Raw genomic sequence first — 19,490 nt, 5'->3', positions numbered from 1 at the left:
TTGTTATGTCTGTAATGTACTTATGAATGACTCCACGAGGCAATGTGTTGTACTCAAACTGTAGTGACCTTGGTCCTTTATTCATAACTCCAGAGTGAGGCAGCCGCATGGTGGCTACCCTTTTATACAGCCCCTGCCACCAGGGCAGAAAACCCTGGTCTCCACTAGTTTGACCCTCTAGTGGTGCCAGCATAGTATATACACAGTGTAAACCTTATTGATAGTACATCAGGTAAACAAGTCTCCATCTTATGCAACTGTACAGTAACTATACAGAGAGTATATCTATAGTCTGCATATATAACATCTCTGGGCTGTTAGTCCAGGCCTCTGGATCATTACCTTCGATTTGGATGGCCTTTTGTTCTGTATCATTCTATGATTCAATATCTTTAAATTTTCCAAGTCTTGCAAAGTCCCCACCACTGTATTTCACCTCCGCTTGTACTTCCTCTAATAAGCTTTCCAGCAGTCCTTTGCATACCACATTTTCCAACCTCACGTCCCAAAGCGCTTCACAGCCAATGAAGTAGTAGTTGAACAGCAGTCCCTGTTTATTCGAGACAAACAAAGCAATTTGAACACAGCAAGGTCCCACAAACAGGGAAGGATTTTGCACTAGCTTATGCTGAATGCCACAGATTATTGTTCAAGCACCCTCTTTCAAGAATGTAATTAATAACTTACCATTCAACCCATCCAAACTAAATACTTCCCGGGTTACCTGGTGTCTGTCATGCATGGTCTAAGATATGCAACGGGGTGGAAATTTGGTTGTCAAGCCCCTCAGTTAGCGGCCAGAAGGGGCGTTAATGCGAGCCTAATAGCATACCGACCGGGCAGAAAGCTTGTAATGCTCCTCTGGAAAATATAGTTGAGGCGGAGAAAAACACTAGCGCCTGGCTGCTGACTATCAGTCCACTCATGACGTCAGTCCTGATGCAACGACGACGCTTGCGCCCCACTCGCTAAATTAGGTGCGGTCGCCTCATTTAGCGACCGCCACGAATCACGTCTGAAAAAACAGTCGGTATAGCCTTCCACAGTCGTTAACTGTTGGCTACTTAAAGGGATGTGGAAACGCTTCCCTCGGAGGTCAAAGTCAGTGCAACGTTTTCACAGAGCATGGTGCCTGAGCCTCTGAGATTGCAGCAGCAGACAGACATAACAATACAGCTTGAAAAAAAAGTCATTTTGAAAACTTTAATGGATGCATTACTGTGCTGCCAGCATTGCATTCTACATGCTCTAGCAAGGCGGCGTCAAGAGAGAAGGGCTGTTGGACATGTTGGCGGCTGAAAGAGGAGAACCCCTAGACATCAGGACAGGCGGCCTTACCTCCCACGGCTTTACCAGCGGCAACGCTCATACCTGGACCTGTCCGAGGAGCAGTGTGTTAGAAGGCTGTGCTTCCAAAAGGAGCTTATTAGAGATATATAGAGATACAGCCTCACATCGGCACCAGGACTCATGGTGGCACTCACCTTCTATGCCTCCAACTCCTTCCAGGCTGCATCAGGAGATATATGCAGCATCTCACAATTCACAGCACATCGCTGCATCCACGACATCACACAGGTTCTTTACACACACAGAATGGACTTCATTAACTTCCCGATGACCAGGGAGAAACAGCCAAAAGGTGTCGGTGGGTGTCCTCAGGCTGACTTGGGAGCTAGAAGCTGAGCGATGCTTGGATGGGCAGGGCATGTCTGGTGAGGCAATAGAGAGCTTTTAGGGTGTCTCCAACAATGAGGAGCATGGCTTGGTACATATAGAGAAGGGGTGTAAAGCTTTTACATTGTGTAAGACAGTGAGGCTCACATGAACGCATTGCAAGGTTAATGTAAAGGGTACTCACCCTGACGACCTAGTGAGGTTGTTGAATTTTTTGTGACATTGTGTCGCTGTCCTGGCCACCTTGTCATGGGCAGAGACGTGCTGGGCCACAGCCTCCTGAAGACCCTTGGCACTGGCCTTCTTCACCCTCCAGGATGTAGCGGATTGTTGCCTTAAGGGCCATGGCCGAGAAATAGTGCGCTCTCTGCCTTCCTCGCTGCTCGTCCATTTTCCCACTCTCAAGTCAGTGAGGAGATGGAGCTGCGCATGCGTATACTTACCTTGCCGCACCTTTAAGACTCGGCTTTTCCCCGGGATGTGAATTGGACTTTGGAGCATGCGCAACGGTTCGACAAAGTTTACCGCCAACATTTTCAGTAGTGTCTCCCCAGGTCAAGTGAGTAACGGCTGCTTTAGCACCCCCTTCAGCTCTTCGTCCGATTCCAGCCAATTTCTTGGCAGGAGGCGCAAACATTTTCAAGGCGCCATAATTACCGCTCCACCTGGATTAATGCTTCAAAATGGGCGGTACTGAATTTTCATCCTACATATCTTGCAATGCCCACTGATATCAGGAGGGGAGGCATTTTTCTGCTTTTGGACGATACAGAGTGTTGAGATGCAGCTGAAGCAGCCCTTCTACTTAAGGAATAAACATGGAGGTCCTGTTTAAAGGTTGGCAATTCTTATGCTACAATTTTCCTCATGGTTTCTGGAGATAAATGGTGGAATCTGGAATAAAAACAGAACAAACGTAAATGCGCAACAGTTTACTTAACATCCGATAGAGAAAGGTCGGTTCATGTTTCAGGTGAGACCCTTCGTCAAGACAGGCCAGGAGCCAACTTAACCAAAGTGATTAAATGAATGAAGCCCGTTTTCATAGGCACAATATTAGTCTCAACAGCAGTGGACTGAGCTCAGGAGCAAGCAACTTTCACACATGTGAAAGAGATAGGCTGTAGATCTTTAAGCAAATGTGAGAACCTCCCAGAGCAATTCAGGGAAGGTTCAGCCTGCAAGTTTTTTCAGTGTGGTTTATGGTATAATGTGGTCTGGTAAGTGTTACGTGGATTGTGGAAACAAGTTATATCCCAGGTGTGAATGCTTGTTTACTACTTCAACTTACACTTTGAACTGAAATGATCTCTCGTTCCATGCTACAAATAGAGGATAATCCTTAGGGAAGCATTGTGTGAAGTATGAAGTGTTTCCTCATAAGTGAGATAACTTTTGTATACCATGGTTCACCAAAGAAAATTCTGCTTAACCAACACATCTATAACTAATGAAAAAGAAAAGATACATCCCAAGGCTCTCCTGTCCGGCCTCCCGGCCTCCACTTTCTGTAAACTTCAGTTCATCCAGTACTCTGCTGCCATTGTCCTATCCCGCACAAGATCCTGCTCACGTATCATTCCTGTCCTCACCGGCACCTGGTCTGCCAATGTCTCCGATTTAAAAATTCACATGCCTGTGTTTAAATCACTTTATGGCTTCACCTCTCCCTGACCTCTTCCAGCTATACAACCCATCCTGAATGCTCCATTATTCTGACTCTGGCCTCTTGTGAATCCCACCTCCTTTCGCCCCACCATTGGCAGCCGTAATTTCAGTCGTCTAAGCCCTAAGCTCTGGAAGTCCTTTCCTAAACCTCTCTGCCTCTCCACCTCCCTCTATTCCTTTGAGATCTTCCTTAAAACCTACCATTTTGACTCCTAGGACCAAAAATTCAGGGGTTTAGCGCCACCTGTTACCACCAAATTCGGGGAAAGAAATGGCAGCCGCCGCTTTTCTGCCTGTGGTCCTGTGGTGGCTGCCTTTTTTGGATGGCTGGCAGCGCTGCCAATATCGGCGCTTGCCAAAATTATGTAGATGATGCAGATCATGCGTCAGTGTATGTGCGACATTCATTCGATGCCCGATCTGCGAGTTTCAACTTTGCCACTCGATCAAGACTATAATCATGTCTGGCAGTGGTATTTAACGGGATCATTAGCAACAACTTGCATCTGACACGTTTCTGCCGTTTGACTGGCTCTATGAAACTTTCTGCAACTCCAGCAGCTTTATTAACTTCTTTCAAGGTTCAAATGTAATAGGGAGTGTTGTTGCAAGTGGAGAATGCCTTCATTCTTATTTAAAAGCTTCTGCTCACAACACTTGCTCACAGTCATGGGGGCTCTACTTGCAGTCTTCCTCGTGCTTGAGTATCTTCGGGAGAGGGAGCGGAGGCAGCGAAGAGAAGATGCACCCAGAGGGTGGAGGAGTGCCAGGAGGACTCTCAATAGGCTCGCTTACATACCTAGAGTCTTCCGAGAGCACTTCTCTTATCTCCAGTTAAGCCAGGAGCAGAGTATTAGAAGTCTCCGCTTCAACAAGGAGGTGGTCACAGAACTCTGCCACCTCCTACTAACAGACCTGCAGCTAGAGAACAGGACGACTACAACTCGCCCAGTGGCAGTCAAGGTCACCGTGGCCCTCAGTTTCTTCACCAGTGGATCCTTCCAGTCTGCAGCAGGGGACATAGCTGACATCTCCCAGTTTGAAATCAATCGCGGCATCTGGGAGGTCACTGAGTCTCTACAGCAGGAGAAAGGACTACGTTTTCTTCACTCTGAGCAGAGAGAAGCAGGACGAGTGTGCATGTGACTTTGCCAGGAGAGCGGGCTTCCCCATGGGGCAGGGCGCCATCAACTGCACCCATGCAGCTATGCAGGCACTACATAACAATCCTGAGATATTCCATAATCACAAACGCTACCATTCATTTAATGTGCAATTGGTGTGCAACCACGGCCAGAGCTTCCTGAAGATCAATGCCCACTATCCTGGCAGCAGCCACGATGCTGGCAGCAGCCTCGATGCCTTCATCCTGTGTCAGTCCACTGTGCCAGCAATCTTCCAGCCATCACATCAAACTCGAGAGCGGCTGCTTGGAGACAGGGGCTATCAGCTCTGCACCTGGCTGATGTCTCCCTTCTGCAACTCCACCACTTGTGCCCAGCACTTATATAATGAGAGCCATGCTTTCACCAGGAACATTCTTCTGAATTCCAATGAGTAGAGGCGCAACCTACTCAACCTTTCCTCATAAGTCAACCCCTCATCCCCGGAATCAACCTAGTGAACCTTCTCTGAACTGCCTCTAAAACAAGTATATCCTTTCGTAAATATGGAAACCAAAACTGCACACAGTATTCCAGGTGTGGCCTCACCAATACCTTATATAGCTGTAGCAAGACTTCACTGCTTTTATACTTCATCTCCTTTGCAATAAAGGCCAAGATTCCATTGACCTTCCTGATCAGCTGCTGTACCTGCATACTATCCTTTTGTGTTTCATGCACAAGTATCCCCAGGTCCCGCTTTACAGTGGCACTTTGCAATCTTTCTCCATTTAAATAATAAGTTGCTCTTTGATTTTTTCTGCCAAAGTACATGACCTCACACTTTCCGACATTATACTCCATCTGCCAAATTATTGCCCAATCACCTAGCCAGTCTATGTCCTTTTTCAGATTTTTTTGTGTCCTCTTCACACATTGCTTTTCCTCCAATCTTTGTATCGTCAGCAAACTTGGCTACATTACACTCAGTCCCTTCTTCCAAATCGTTAATATAGATTGTAAATAGTTGGGGTCCCAGCACTGATCCCTGCGGCACCCCACTAGTTACTGGTTGCCAACCAGAGAATGAACCATTTATCCCGACTCTCTGTTTTCTGTTGGTTAGCCAATCCTCTATCCATGCTAATATATTACCCCCCACCCTGTGAACTTTTATCTTGTGCAGTAACCTTTTATGTGGCACCTTGTCAAATGCCTTCTGGAAGTCCAAATACACCACATCCACCGGTTCCCCTTTATCCACCCTGTTCATTACATCCTCAAAGAATGTTCTTATATTCTTATGGTCTTATGACTGCAACAGCGCACCCTGTGGAGGAGGAGGGTATAACTGAGAGCAACTTCAGGATTTCCGAGTTTAAATGCGCATGTGCATTTGGTTTTAGTATTAATTATTATTTTTATAACTTGCTACACATTGTAAAAAGTTATAAAATTGTGCAGAAACTTTACTTAGGAGTTACTTATATTGATGATGTTTTTGTTGAATCAGTAGTCTTTATTTGGTGTTTCTCATGGATTGATACTGTAGAAACATAGTAGTTTTTATTTAAATATTACTTATCCTTAAATCTTTCTGTTCTTTCTTTGGTTTATAAATTATGTTATTCATCTCGCTATAACACAAAAAATTGAAATATTTTATTCGGGGATTGGTGATACTGACACACTCAACTAAGGTAAATGCAATACTGGGGGGGAAATTCCAGTCAGAGGCTTCCTTCGGACAAACGCCTCCGATCCGAATTTTTTTTGCGAAAGTACCTTGTGGTCAATTCTGGTCTCAGGCCTTCATTCGATGCGCAGCGTACGGGGAGATGACTTCCCTGTACAGACGAAAATGCTGGAGTCGTGTGGGCCTGGACCACCAATCACTAAAGAGTATTCTCATTGATAATAATGGGAACTCCGTTTTTACGAGTTACCATTACTATCAATGAGAATAACTGCCCCTTAAACAAGAAACACAACATAATAAATATTAAAAACACCTCACATATTTAAAATTAATTGAAATGAAAGTTAATTAAATGTTTTGGAAAAAATATATATCTTTTGGAATTTTTTTTAATGTGTTTTAGTAGGGTTAAAAATAAACTTACCTTAATGGACAGGGGTTTTAACATAAAAATGAATGATTAAATTTAATTTTTCTATGTTTTTAAACTCCTACACTGGCAAAAGTAAGCTATACGCCTGCTTTTACCAGGCGTAAGGGTTTGAAGGAAATTTGCTGGGCACGAGTTGGGCAAATAGCTCAATCCCTCCTGCGCGAATGTCCTTTCCCCAGGGATGTGGAGGATCTGTCAAGAGAAATCTTGACAGATCAGAAAAGCTGTTTTTTGGCACATGCGCATTGCGCCCTGAAAACTGGCTTTTGCGATGCCTCGCCGGGTCTGTGCACACCTTGTTTGCAAACAGCGGGCAAATGTCATGTGTTGAAATATCATGTGATTGAGCGTCACATGAGCGGTGTCATGTGATAGAATACCATGGAATCCCCAGGAATGTGACAAACCAGAGTTGGCAACCCAAATGTGTGTGTGTGCCTATGTGTAGAGAACAGATTCAGGTTTGAATGTGAGTCCCCCACATATATGAATAGACCTTCATTATGAGAAGAATGTTACTTTGATAAGGTAACAGAGGTCTGCCTGATAGACTGTAATCCATCATTTGCTGCCTTGTGTTGAGACAACTAGGTAGAAAATGATCAAAATAACTATTATTGCAGACATACAGAAAACCTACGCAACATTTTTATATATCTCAGCTAACTTTCTGTCACTACAAACTATTTGTTCTCACACATTGATGGTGATCTTTACAAAGTCATTAATTTGAATTGGCACCTTCATATATTTGCAGATGACTCACCCATTTTCAGAGACACGACTGCTGCTTCCGAACAAACCCACGCTTACATCTGACAAGAGTTAAGAATAGGTCTTCGAGGAAGAGGAAAGTCTTGAGTGAAACCAGAAGCTGAGGAGCTGGAAATATATTACACAGGGCAGGAACCTTCACATGGTTCTGGTTGGCAATCAGTAACTAGTGGGGTGCTGCAGGGATCAGTGCTGGGACCCCAACGATCTACAATCTATATTAATGACTTGGAAGACGTGTAACGTAGCCAAGTTTGCTGACGATACAAAGATGGGAGGAATAGCAATGTGTGAGGACACAAAAAACCTGAAAAAGGACATAGGCTAAGTGAGTGGGCAAAAATTTGGCAGATGGAGTATAATGTTGGAAAGTGTACTTTGGCAGAAAAAAAAATCAAAGAGCAAGTTATTATTTAAATGGAGAAAGAATGCAAAGTACTGCAATACAGCGGGACCTGGGGGTACTTGTGCATGAAACACAAAAGGATAGTATGCAGGTACAGCAAGTAATCAGGAAGGCCATTGGTATCTTGGCCTTTATTGCAAAAGGGATGGAATATAAAAGCAGGGAAGTCTTGCTGCAGCTATATGAGGTATTGGTGAGGCCACACCTGGAATACTGCATGCAGTTTTTGTTTCCATATTTACGAAAGGATATACTTGCTTTGGAGGCAGTTCAGAGAAGGTTCACTAGGCTGATTCGGGGGATGACTTATGAGGAAAGGTTGAATAGGTTGGGCCTCTACTCATTGGAATTCAGAAGAATGAGAGGTGATCTTGTCGAAACGTATAAGATTATGAGGGGGCTTGACAAGGTGGATGCAGAGAGGATGTTTACACTGATGGGGGAGACAAAAACTAGAGGGCATGATCTTCGAATAAGGGGCCGTCCATTTAAAACAGAGATGAGGAGAAATTTCTTCTCCCAGAGGGTTGTAAATCTGTGGAATTCGCTGCCTCTGAGAGCTGTGGATACTGGGACATTGAACAATTTAAAGACAGAAATAGACAGTTTCTTAAATAATAAGCGAATAAGGGGTTATGGGAAGCGGAGCTGAGTCCATGATCAGATCAGCCATGATCTTATTGAATGGCGGAGCAGGCTCGAGGTGCCGTATGGCCTACTCCTGTTCTTATTTCTTATGTTCTTATGAAAGCTAAACAGCCATCAAATGGAATGTTTTGTTTGATAAATAACTTTCACATTAATGATTTGATTGACAGAGGTAACCAAAAAGTCACATGGATTGTATCTTTTTGAGCTTTTAAATTAGGAACAGTTTGCAGTTTAGTTCAAAGAACACACCGGGAAACAAAAAGCTGACAGCTTACAGTCAAAGGAGAACATCCTTTTGTATCTCCCAGGCTTATAATTATTAAAGTCTGATAATTTATGGATGCAGCTTGTTAAGATTATGAATCTTACTATATAACTATAATATTGTATGAATATTGCAATAAATATTCTTTTGTTGAATCTCTTATATGAGTAATTTGTACTCATTTAGTACATGAGTTGTATTTTGGAGTTTTCATAATAAAATAATGCATTTATTTGTACTAATAAAATGGCCACCATGTCTCTGATTGGTTCTCCATTATCACATGACCTATTGTTGATTGGTCCCCTTGGAGGATAAGCCACATCCTGAAGTTTCTCTGGAATGTGTAACTGGGACCGCCCAGCCCAAGTTCTGACTGACTTTGCAAATTGTAATTTGATCCATTCTGACTTCAGAAGCCAGATCTCAAACAACCCAGCAAAAGCCACCAAGTTCCAGCCGAAGTCCCTTATCCCAATGCAAGTGCTGCCTCCCCCAGCTGAAGTCCCTTACCTCAGCGCAGGTGCTGCCTTCTCCAGCCAAAGTCCCTTACCCCAGAGCAAGTGCATGACCATACCCCCGCCCCCCCCCATAGATGGGACATTGAGTGGGTCAGATTGTTAACTGGTTTATTGGGTATGAAGTGAATAATGAGTGTCGTGACTTCTGAATTCCGCTCCAACAATGACGCACCGAGCTTTCCGAGAAGTGATCCGTTTTCCCTATCTCCCACTCCCCGTGTCTTTCCCGCCCCACCCGTGTTTCTTATTCCCCTTGTGTGTCTCTCTCCCTCCCCTGTCGCCTCCCTCTCCGCCGCCCAATCAGGAGGGCTTGGGGGGAGACTCAGCAGCTCGGTCGGAGGCTCAGCGGTTCTGTCAAACAACGTGGACAATTGAAGAACAATGCGGCCCCGTTTCCGGGTGGGAGATGTCGGGGGCGGGGTCTGGAGGACGCAGAAAGAACAGTATTAGTACAAATAGTCATTCCGCAAATGAAAACCAGCATAAAACAAGTGCAAATATAGCACCACCAATAGAGGTAACAATGAGTGGATTGCTGTATTCTGCTATGGCACGTCACTCTGAGCCTCTGCGGCTCTATTATGCAGAACAGGAATATTCCTTTCAGGAAGCCCATTCCAGCTGCTTAATCCTTTTGAATGTGGGGAGGGCGGGGGGGAATTCTGAAAAATGTTCAGTGGCCCGAGACTGACTGCACTCTGGTTAAGTACGGTGCAGCTCTCAAGAATTTTTTTTGAACTGCAAAGAAAATCACTATCAAATTCCAAGTATCTCTATGTGCCACTATGAGGTGACCACTCTATGCTTACATTTTTGAGTGTAAATCTATGCCAGTGCATTATTTGCATAAATCCAGGAAACTCACGCAAGCTGGTCTTGTGCAGGGGGCGAAGCTATGGAAATAAGTGGCAGGAGGTATATATTGCAAGTTCCCTCTGAGCCCCGCAGCCGTTTGCCGGTCCAGCACAGTCCCTTAAGGGGGAAAGTGTGAATGGGCTATGTACCCAAAATAAATTAGGGAGCACATCGATTGCCAGTGGCACAAATAATGATGGAAATTCGCATGTAGCAATTATTTATTACTCCTGCTGTTCTTTGATATAGGAATGTCTCATAGTTGATCCAAAGTGGTTGAAACCGGTCAATTTGATTCCAGGCACGTGCCAAACCATTCAACTCAAACGTGAATGCTTTTCATGCATTTGAATACAGCTCCTTTTTGAATTTGAGATATATATTTTAATTTCCTTGGCTCTGGTCAATCTTCAAAGGATTTTAAAAGTGGGCAGTCCAATATCAGGTTGTCAGTTCTTCTGAAGTCATTAGAGAGAATGATAAGAGGTAGCTGTAAAGGTTATGGTCAGCTTAACATTGAGTTTTAGCACAGGAGAATTGACTGTCATTTTCTGCATTCCAAAGAAGAATTTGTTACATCTATTACAGTAAATCTGTTTGTCTTTGCGACTGCTTAAGTTATCTATTTGCAGTTGTGTTTTGTAGCCTAAAGTATAATCTAAGTGTTCATTCTGCTTTTCAAAGTTTAGGAAATCACATGAGGGCACATAATGTAATGGTTAAATCAAATACTGAACAGAGTTTCTGTTTGATCCCCAAGCTTGCTACAATGACCTAGACTTTGGCGAAAGGCATGCAAATTCTTTGGCACTGAAGTAAATTTAGGCAATCTAAAAAGTGCAGAGTACAAGCATTAAAGCTTCATCAAGTTTGTCTAGTCTCCTACTCTCCCAGATGGTGTTGTAACATCGAACTCTATACTGTGAATGCGGAAGTTCACATGGTGGGGGGGTAGTGAGAGGGGGCAGAAGAGAAGGCTAAAAAAGCACCATTAATCGGGGTAGCGGTTTCACAAATTTCAAACTCATGGCTGCTGGGACCACAAATGGAGTGCACAAAAAATGTACAGATGTGCCAACAAGCCACATGTTCCATTGTGCATGTGAACTTCTACATTCAAGGCCTAGAGTTCAATGTTATACCATTTGGGAGAGTTGGAGACTAGAGAAATGTGTACTATGCACTTTCTGGATTGCCTAAATTTACTGGCACATTTAATATTTTTTATTCACTCTGGTATGTAGGCATCACTAGCAATTACAGTATTTATTGCCTGGTTGTTCTTGAGAGGTGGAAGTGGGTCTTCTTGAACCACTGCAGTGTAGCAGTTGCATGCAAGGTCACTTCAGAGGGCAGTTAAAAGTCAACCATGTTGGTGTGGGACTGGAGTCACATACAGCCCAGGCCAGGTAAGAGTGGCAAGTTTCCTTCCCTACAAGGACATTAGTGAACTGGTTAGGATTTTACGACAATCTGACAGCTTCATGGTCACTTTTACTGATACCACCTTTTTATTCCCAATTTAAAAAAAAATGAATTCAAATTCTCAAACTGCCATGGTGGAATTTGAACTTGCGTTCTCTGGATTATTAGTGCAGCAATACCACCACTACCCTACTGCCACCTGTTTTTGTAAGTGGTGGTACTCTCCCTTCCATTGGTGCCATTTTCACCCAATGGCTTGGAATGAAGCAAAATATATTCCAACACAATGTCCGCTGTACCGGTGGAGAGCCCTTCGTGGGTCTGCCCCTGCCACATCTCCCATACACGTGTCTTGGGGGGGGGGGGGGGGGGGGGGGGGGGGGAAGAAGAGGGGGGTCTCGGATTAGATATGCCCAAGTGATCATGGAATATGATCCACCAGTTTACTCAAGGCTTTCCTGACCAATGAGTGGAACAAGCTAACTGGCAGAATGTGCCAAATGATCACTTACCAGCCCATTTCCAATTTGAACAGGCTAGCTGGTTTTTATTAATGGCTCCTTGAAGGAACAACAATATCACTATTGGTTTAAACAGAACATAAACCAACTTTCACCCCCAGTTCAGAAAAGAGTAAAATGGCCAATAAAAGCTGCTAATGTTCTGTAAACAAAACCCCAGCATGGTTTATGGCTTTCAGATATTTAGGGAGGTGAAAGAACATCAAAATGTAACATACAGTTGGCTTACAATTTAGATACATTAGAGAAAGAGCAAAACAGATAGATGAAAATGTAAGGGCAAGTGTAAGAAGTGGTTTAAGAAAAAAAATGTTAAAATCAGGTGTGCCTTTTACATCAGTGCAACTAACACAAGATTTCATAATCTTATCAGACCAGATGAAAAATTACAATGAATAGTTTTTTTTAATATAGATAATCCAATGAGAATGTATTTAAATCTTTTTTGTGCAAAACCAATTATTAAAGCAAATCCAGTGAGAAAACTTCAATTAAACACAAATCATGGACGGGAAAGTATCAATGCTCCATACTATTTCTTACATTGATTGCACCCTTCATAACTGAAGGCATAACAGGTATCTCCATTATCTTTTAGTCATGTACTCCTAAGATTCATTAGATTTGTTTTGCATCATCGAAGCACTTATCAAATACTGCAATTGCTGCAGTAATTCCCCAAAAAGGAGGAAACTCGGCTGGTCTCAACCAGCTGGAACATGGATCAAATTCACAGGTTTGTTTGCACACTGATGCATAATTGGATAACCAAGGTGTAAAACAATTACAAATAAAAAAACCACGGTTTGAAATAAAATGGGGAACGGTCATGGTGAGAGATGCATTACTCGCAATGAATCCAGTTGCACAGGCAGAAGAGTTTTAAAATATGATGAGGGTTGACAGTTTGTCCCATAGAAGAGTTTAAAAGATCCATTTGTTAGCAGCAGTAGCATCCCCGATTGTCCATGTTCATTCTCATTCTGTACCAATGGAAATCAACTTTGACAACCACTGTCCTGCACCATGCTGGTCTCTGCTGGCAGCGAAGTTCAGATACTATCCAGTTTCTTTAGGATAAAGGGAGCTGGAAAAGAATTGGTATGATTTAGCATAATTTGCAGACTAAAGCTGTTTTTAAAAGGACAGTACGCACTAGAGGCAATTATGACAAGGTGGGCTAGTTGAGTTTAGATAATTTAACAGACTTGTTGGGCCCGTTGGCTGTTTCTTGTTGTTAAAAACTCTTGTCTATCTATCACAGTACAGTCTCCCTCCCCACAACCCACCCATCAATCCCAGTCCAGTCTCTCCCACTCCCCCTCTCCATCTATCCCAGTCCAGTCTCTCCCTGTCTCACCATCTATCCCAGTCCAGTCTCTCCCATCCCCTCTCACCCCTCGTGTGTGTGTGTGTGTGTGTGTGTGTGTGTGTGTGTGTGTGTGTGTGTCTCTCTCTCTCGCTCACCATCTATCCCAGTTCAGACTCTCTCTCTCTCCCACCATCTATCCAAGTTCAGTCTCTCTCTCTCGTTCCCATCTATCCCAGTTCAGTCTCTCTCTCCCACCATCTATCCTAGTTCTATCACCATCTATGGCTCCAGGGTGACCAAGGCTGGGAACTCAACATCCAGGGGTATTCAACATTTAGGAAGAAGACAGAAAGGAAAAAGAGGCAAGGTGGCATTGCTGGTTAAAGAGGAAATTAATGCAATAGTAAGAAAGGACATTAACTTGGATGATGTGGAATCGGTATGGGTGGAGCTACGGAATACCATGGGGCAGAAAACACTAGTGGGAGTTGTGTACAGACCAAACAGTAGTAGTAATAAAGGTTGGGGACAGCATCAAACAAGAAATTAGGGATGCATGCAATAAAGGTACAGCAGTTATCATGGGTGACTTTAATCTACATATTGATTGGGCTAACCAAACTGGTAGCAATGCGGTGGAGGAGGATTTCCTGGAGTGTATTAGGGATGGTTTTCTAGACCAATATGTCGAGGAACCAACTAGCGAACTGGCCATCCTAGACTGGGTGATGTGTAATGAGAAAGGACTAATTAGCAATCTTGTTGTGCAAGGCCCCTTGGGGAAAAGTGACCATAACATGGTAGAATTCTTTATTAAGATGGAGAGTGACACAGTTAATTCAGAAACTAGGGTCCCGAACTTAAGGAAAGGTAACTTCGATGTTTGAGGCTTGAATTGGTGACAATAGACTGGCAAATGATATTTAAAGGGTTGACAGTGGATAGGCAATGGCAAATATTTAAAGATCACATGGATGAACTTCAGCAATTGTACATCCCTGGCTGGAGTAAAAATAAAAAACAGGAAAGGTGGCTCAACCGTGGCTAACAAGAGAAATTAAGGATAGTGTTAAATCCAAGGAAGAGGCATATAAATGGGTCAGAAAAAGCGACAAACCTGAGGATTGGGAGAAATTTAGAATTCAGCAGAGGAGGACAAAGGGTTTAATTAAGAGGGGGAATATAGAGTACGAGAAGAAGCTTGCCTGGAACATAAAAACTGAATGCAAAAGCTTCTATAGATATGTGAAAAGAAAAAGATTAGTGAAGACAAATGTAGGTCCCTTGCAGTTGGATTCAGGTGAATTTATAATGGGGAACAAAGAAATGGCAGACCAATTGAACAAATGCTTCGGTTCTGTTTTCACGAAGGAAGACACAAATAACTTTCCAAAAGTACTAGGGGACCGAGGGTCTAGTGAGAAGGAGGAACTGAAGGATATCCTTATTAGGCAGGAAATTGTGTTAGGGAAATTGATGGGATTGAAGGCCGATAAACCCCCGGGGCCTGATAGTCTGCATCCCAGAGTACTTAAGGAAGTGGCCCTAGAAATAGTGGATGCATTGGTGATCATTTTCCAACAGTCTATTGACTCTGGATCAGTTCCTATGGACTGGAGGGGAGCTAATGTAATGCCACTTTTTAAAAAGGGAGGGAGAGAGAAAGCGGGTAATTATAGACCAGTTAGCCTGACATCAGTAGTGGGGAAAATGTTGGAATCAATTATTAAGGATGAAATAGCAGCGCATTTGGAAAGCAGTGACAGGATCGGTCCAAGTCAGCATGGATTTATGAAGGGGAAATCATGCTTGACAAATCTTCTGGAATTTTTTGAGGATGTAACTAGGAGAGTGGACAAGGGAGAACCAGTGGATGTGGTATATTTGGACTTTCAAAAGGCTTTTGAACAAGGTCCCACACAAGAGATTGGTGTGCAAAATCAAAGCACATGGTATTGGGGGTAATATACTGATGTGGATAGAGAACTGGTTGGCAGACAGGAAGCAGAGAGTCGGGATTAACGGGTCCTTTTCAGAATGGCATGCAGTGACGAGTGGAGTGCCGCAGGGCTCAGTGCTGGGACCCCAGCTCTTTAAAATATACATCAATGATTTGGATGAAGGAATTGATTGTAATATCTCCAAGTCTGCAGATGACACTAAACTGGGTGGCGGTGTGAGCTGTGAGGGGGGCGCTAGGAGGCTGCAGGGTGACTTGGACAGGTTAGGTGAATGGGCAAATGCATGGCAGATGCAGTATAATGTGGATAAATGTGTGGTTATCCACCTTGGGGGCAAAAACACTAAGACAGATTATCTGAATGGCAGCAGATTAGGAAAAGGGGAGGTGCAACAAGACCTGGGTGTCATGGTTCATCAGTCAATGAAAGTTAGCATACAGGTACAGCAGACGGTGAAGCCGGCAAATGGTAGGTTGGCCTTCATAGCGAGGGGATTTGAGTATAGGAGCAGGGAGATCTTACTGCAGTTGTACAGGGCCTTGGTGAGGCCTCGCCTGGTATATTGTGTTCAGTTTTGGTCTCCTAATCTGAGGAAGGACATTCTTGCTATTGAGGGAGTGCAGTGAAGGTTCACCAGACTGATTCCCGGGATGGCAAGACTGACATATGAAGAGAGATTGGATCAACTGGGCCTTTATACATTGGAGTTTAGAAGGATGAGAGGGGATCTCATAGAAACATACAAGATTCTGACAGGACGGGACAGGTTAGATGCAGGTAGAATGTTTCTGATGTTGGGAAAGTCCAGAACCAGGGGACAGAGTTTTTGGATAAGGGGTAGGCCATTTAGGACTGAGATGAGGAGAAACACCTTCACTCAAGAGAGTTGTTAACCTGTGGAATTCCCGTCGCAGAGAGTTGTTGATGCCAGTTCATTGGATATATTCAAGAGGGAGTTAGATATGGCTTTTACGGCTAAGGGGATCAAGGGGTATGGAGAGAAAGCAGGAAAGGGGTACTTATTGAATGGGGGCGCAGGCTCGAATGGCCTTCTCCTGCACCTATTTTCTATGTTTCTATCCTAGTTCAGTCTCTCTCTCTCTCTCACCCACCATCTATCCCAGTTCAGTCTCCCTCTCTCCCATCTATCCCGGTTCAGTCTCTCTCTCTCCCTCCCTCCCACCATCTATCCTGGTTCAGTCTCTCTCTCTCCCTCCCACCATCTATCCCGGTTCAGTCACTCTCTCTCCCCCACCATCTATCCCGGTTCAGTCGCTCTCTCTCCCCCACCATCTATCCCGGTTCAGTCGCTCTCTCTCCCCCACCATCTATCCCGGTTCAGTCGCTCTCTCTCCCCCACCATCTATCCCGGTTCAGTCGCTCTCTCTCCCCCACCATCTATCCCGGTTCAGTCTCTCTCTCTCCCCCACCATCTATCCCGGTTCAGTCTCTCTCTCCCCCACCATCTATCCCGGTTCAGTCTCTCTCTCCCCCACCATCTATCCCGGTTCAGTCGCTCTCTCTCCCCCACCATCTATCCCGGTTCAGTCTCTCTCTCCCCCACCATCTATCCCGGTTCAGTCTCTCTCTCCCCCACCATCTATCCCGGTTCAGTCTCTCTCTCCCCCACCATCTATCCCGGTTCAGTCTCTCTCTCCCCCACCATCTATCCCGGTTCAGTCTCTCTCTCCCCCACCATCTATCCCGGTTCAGTCTCTCTCTCTCTCCCCCACCATCTATCCCAGTTCAGTCTCTCTCTCCCCCCCCCCCACCATCTATCCCAGTTCAGTCTCTCTCTCCCCCACCATCTATCCCAGTTCAGTCTCTCTCTCTCCCACCATCTATCCCAGTTCAGTCTCTCCTGCCCCTCTCCCGCGGGCCAAGCCACGTGCGATCCCCGCTTACCCGCCGGTCTGCGAGTTGTAGACCGGGTTGTCGGCCACGCCCCAGTCGGGCGGTGGGTTGTGTGGAGGGGAGGACGCCGGTCGGGCGGTGGGTTGTGTGGAGGGGAGGACGCCGGTCGGGCCGCGGGTTGTGTGGAGGGGAGGACCCCGGTCGGGCCGCGGGTTGTGTGGAGGGAAGGACCCCGGTCGGGCAGTGGGTTGTGTGGAGGGGAGGACTCCGGTCGGGCCGCGGGTTGTGTGGAGGGGAGGACCCCGGTCGGGCGGTGGGTTGTGTGGAGGAGAGGGCCGGGGTCGGGCGGAGAGGAGGACCCCGCTCCCGATGAATGGAAATGAGCAGGAAGCCTGGGCCTGGGTCACTGGCTCCCACAACCCGCCGGGTCACTCACTCGCTCGCAGGATGGCCACGTAGATTAAGAAGTAGCGGACGGAGCGCAGCACGTCTGCCCTCATCTTCTTGCGCAGCTCCTCCGGGTCCAGCTTGGGCCCCAGCGCCTCCATCCTGAACATGGCTGACCCCGCGCCGCCGTCTCCAGGCGACCTTCCCCTGACCTCTGACCCTGCCGGCTCCGTCCCACGTGACCGCCTCACGCCAGCTGTCCAATCAGCCGACCGCCCGGGTGGGCCAATGACGCCACTCGATCACCAACCAGTAGGGGCTGCCGGCGCGGGCCCGCCCGGGGCACGTGACCAGCTTTCACGAGGCGGGATGCTTTGGTGACCCATTCATGGCAGTCACACAGATCCATTCATAAAGTTTGAAATGGGTGCAATGCAGATCCTGCACAGGATTAAATAGAATCTGGCCCAAGCTGGTGTCTACACTCCACATGAGCCTCCTCCCACTGAAGAGAAAAGATCCCAATGCACTGTTCAAAGAAGAGCAGGACAGTTATCTATGGTGTCCAGGCCAATATTTATCCCTTATCGTCACTAAAACAAATGTTATGGTATTTATCACATTACTATTTGTGGGACCTTGCTGTACGAAAATTGTCTGCAGCGATTTCGACATTGCAGCAGTGACTACACTTCAATCATCACATGCAGTCCCTCGAAATCGAGGAAGACTTGCTTCCACTTTAAAAATGAGTTCTCAGGTGACTGAACAGTCCAATACAGGAATTACAGTCTCTGTTACAGGTGGGACAGACAGTGGTTGAAGGAAAGAGTGGGTGGGACTGGTTTGTCGCACGCTCTTTCCGCTGCCTGCGCTTGGTTTCTGCATGCTCTCGGTAATGGGACTCGAGGTTCTCAGCACCCTCTCGGATGCACTTCCTCCACTTAGGGCGGTCTTTGGCCAGGGACTCCCAGATGTCGGTGGGGATGTTGCATTTTATCAAGGAGGCTTTGAGGATGTCCTTCAAACATTTCCTTTGCCCACCTGGGACTCGCTTGCAGTATAGGAGTTCCGAGCAGAGTGCTTGCTTTGGGAGTCTTGTGTCAGGCATGCGAACAATGTGGCCTGCCCAGCGGAGCTGGTCGAGTGTGGTCAGTGCTTCGATGCTGGGGATGTTGGCCTGCTCAAGGACGCTAATGTTGGTGCTTCTGACCTCCCAGGGGACTTGCAGGATCTTGTGGAGACATCGTTGGTCATATTTCTCCAGCGATTTGAGGTGTCTGTGGTATATGGTCCACGTCTCTGAGCCATACAGGAGGGCGGGTATCACTACAGTCCTGTAGACCATGAGCTTGGTGGCAGATTTGAGGGCCTGATCTTCGAACACTCTTTTCCTCAGGTGGCCAAAGGCTGCGCTGGCGCACTGGAGACGGTGTTGAATCTCGTCGTCGATGTCTGCCCTTGTTGATAATAGGCCCCCGAGGTATGGAAAGTGGTCCACATTGTCCAGGGTCGTGCCGTGGATCTTGATGACTGGAGGGTAGTGCTGTGTGGTGGGAGCAGGCTGGTGGAGGACCTTTGTCTTACGGATGTTTAGTGTAAGGCCCATGCTTTTGTACGCCTCAGTGAAGATGTTGATGATGACTTGGAGTTCACTCTCTGAATGTGCGTAGACGCATGCGTCATCCGCGTACTGTAGCTCAACGACACTTTAATAGTACTTAATTGGCTGTAAAGCACTTTAGGATGTTCTGAAATGGTGAAGGTGCTATGTAAATTAAAATTATTTTCTTTTTAATTGTTCTTCCCACCCTGCTCCTGTAGTATATGAAGTTAGGTCACAGATCAGCCATGATGCTATTGAATGGCAGAACAGGTTTGAGGGGCTAAACGGCCTACTCCTGTTCCTATCCCACTATTCCTTTCTCACTCATGTATGTATCAAGCCTCCCCTCAAATGCGTCGATGCTAGCTGCTT

The 19,490-nt window shown here is 45.7% G+C and overlaps 1 protein-coding gene across 1 annotated transcript; it reads right to left on the bottom strand.

Moving 5' to 3' along the window:
- Nucleotides 1-11,996: 11,996 nt before the first annotated feature.
- Nucleotides 11,997-17,757, bottom strand: tomm5 (translocase of outer mitochondrial membrane 5 homolog (yeast)). Its single transcript, XM_070900746.1, has 2 exons — nt 17,562-17,757; nt 11,997-13,085 (listed from the first exon to the last, which is right to left on the bottom strand). The coding sequence occupies exons 1-2, from the start codon at nt 17,680-17,682 to the stop codon at nt 13,051-13,053; spliced, it is 156 nt and encodes a 51-aa protein (XP_070756847.1). The 5' UTR covers nt 17,683-17,757; the 3' UTR covers nt 11,997-13,050.
- Nucleotides 17,758-19,490: the final 1,733 nt, after the last annotated feature.

This window comes from Pristiophorus japonicus, chromosome 1 (genome assembly GCF_044704955.1).
Source record: "Pristiophorus japonicus isolate sPriJap1 chromosome 1, sPriJap1.hap1, whole genome shotgun sequence".
Lineage (NCBI taxonomy): Eukaryota > Metazoa > Chordata > Chondrichthyes > Pristiophoridae > Pristiophorus > Pristiophorus japonicus.
This window is presented reverse-complemented; position numbering and strand designations above follow the sequence as displayed.

Coding starts and splice junctions, on each gene's coding strand:
- tomm5 (XM_070900746.1), bottom strand. CDS start 17,682: ATGTTCAGGATGGAGGCGCTGGGGCCCAAGCTGGACCCGGAGGAGCTG. Junction 13,086..17,561: donor CGTGGCCATCCTGCGAGCGA/GTGAGTGACCCG, acceptor ATTCTTTTCCAG/CTCCCTTTATCCTAAAGAAA.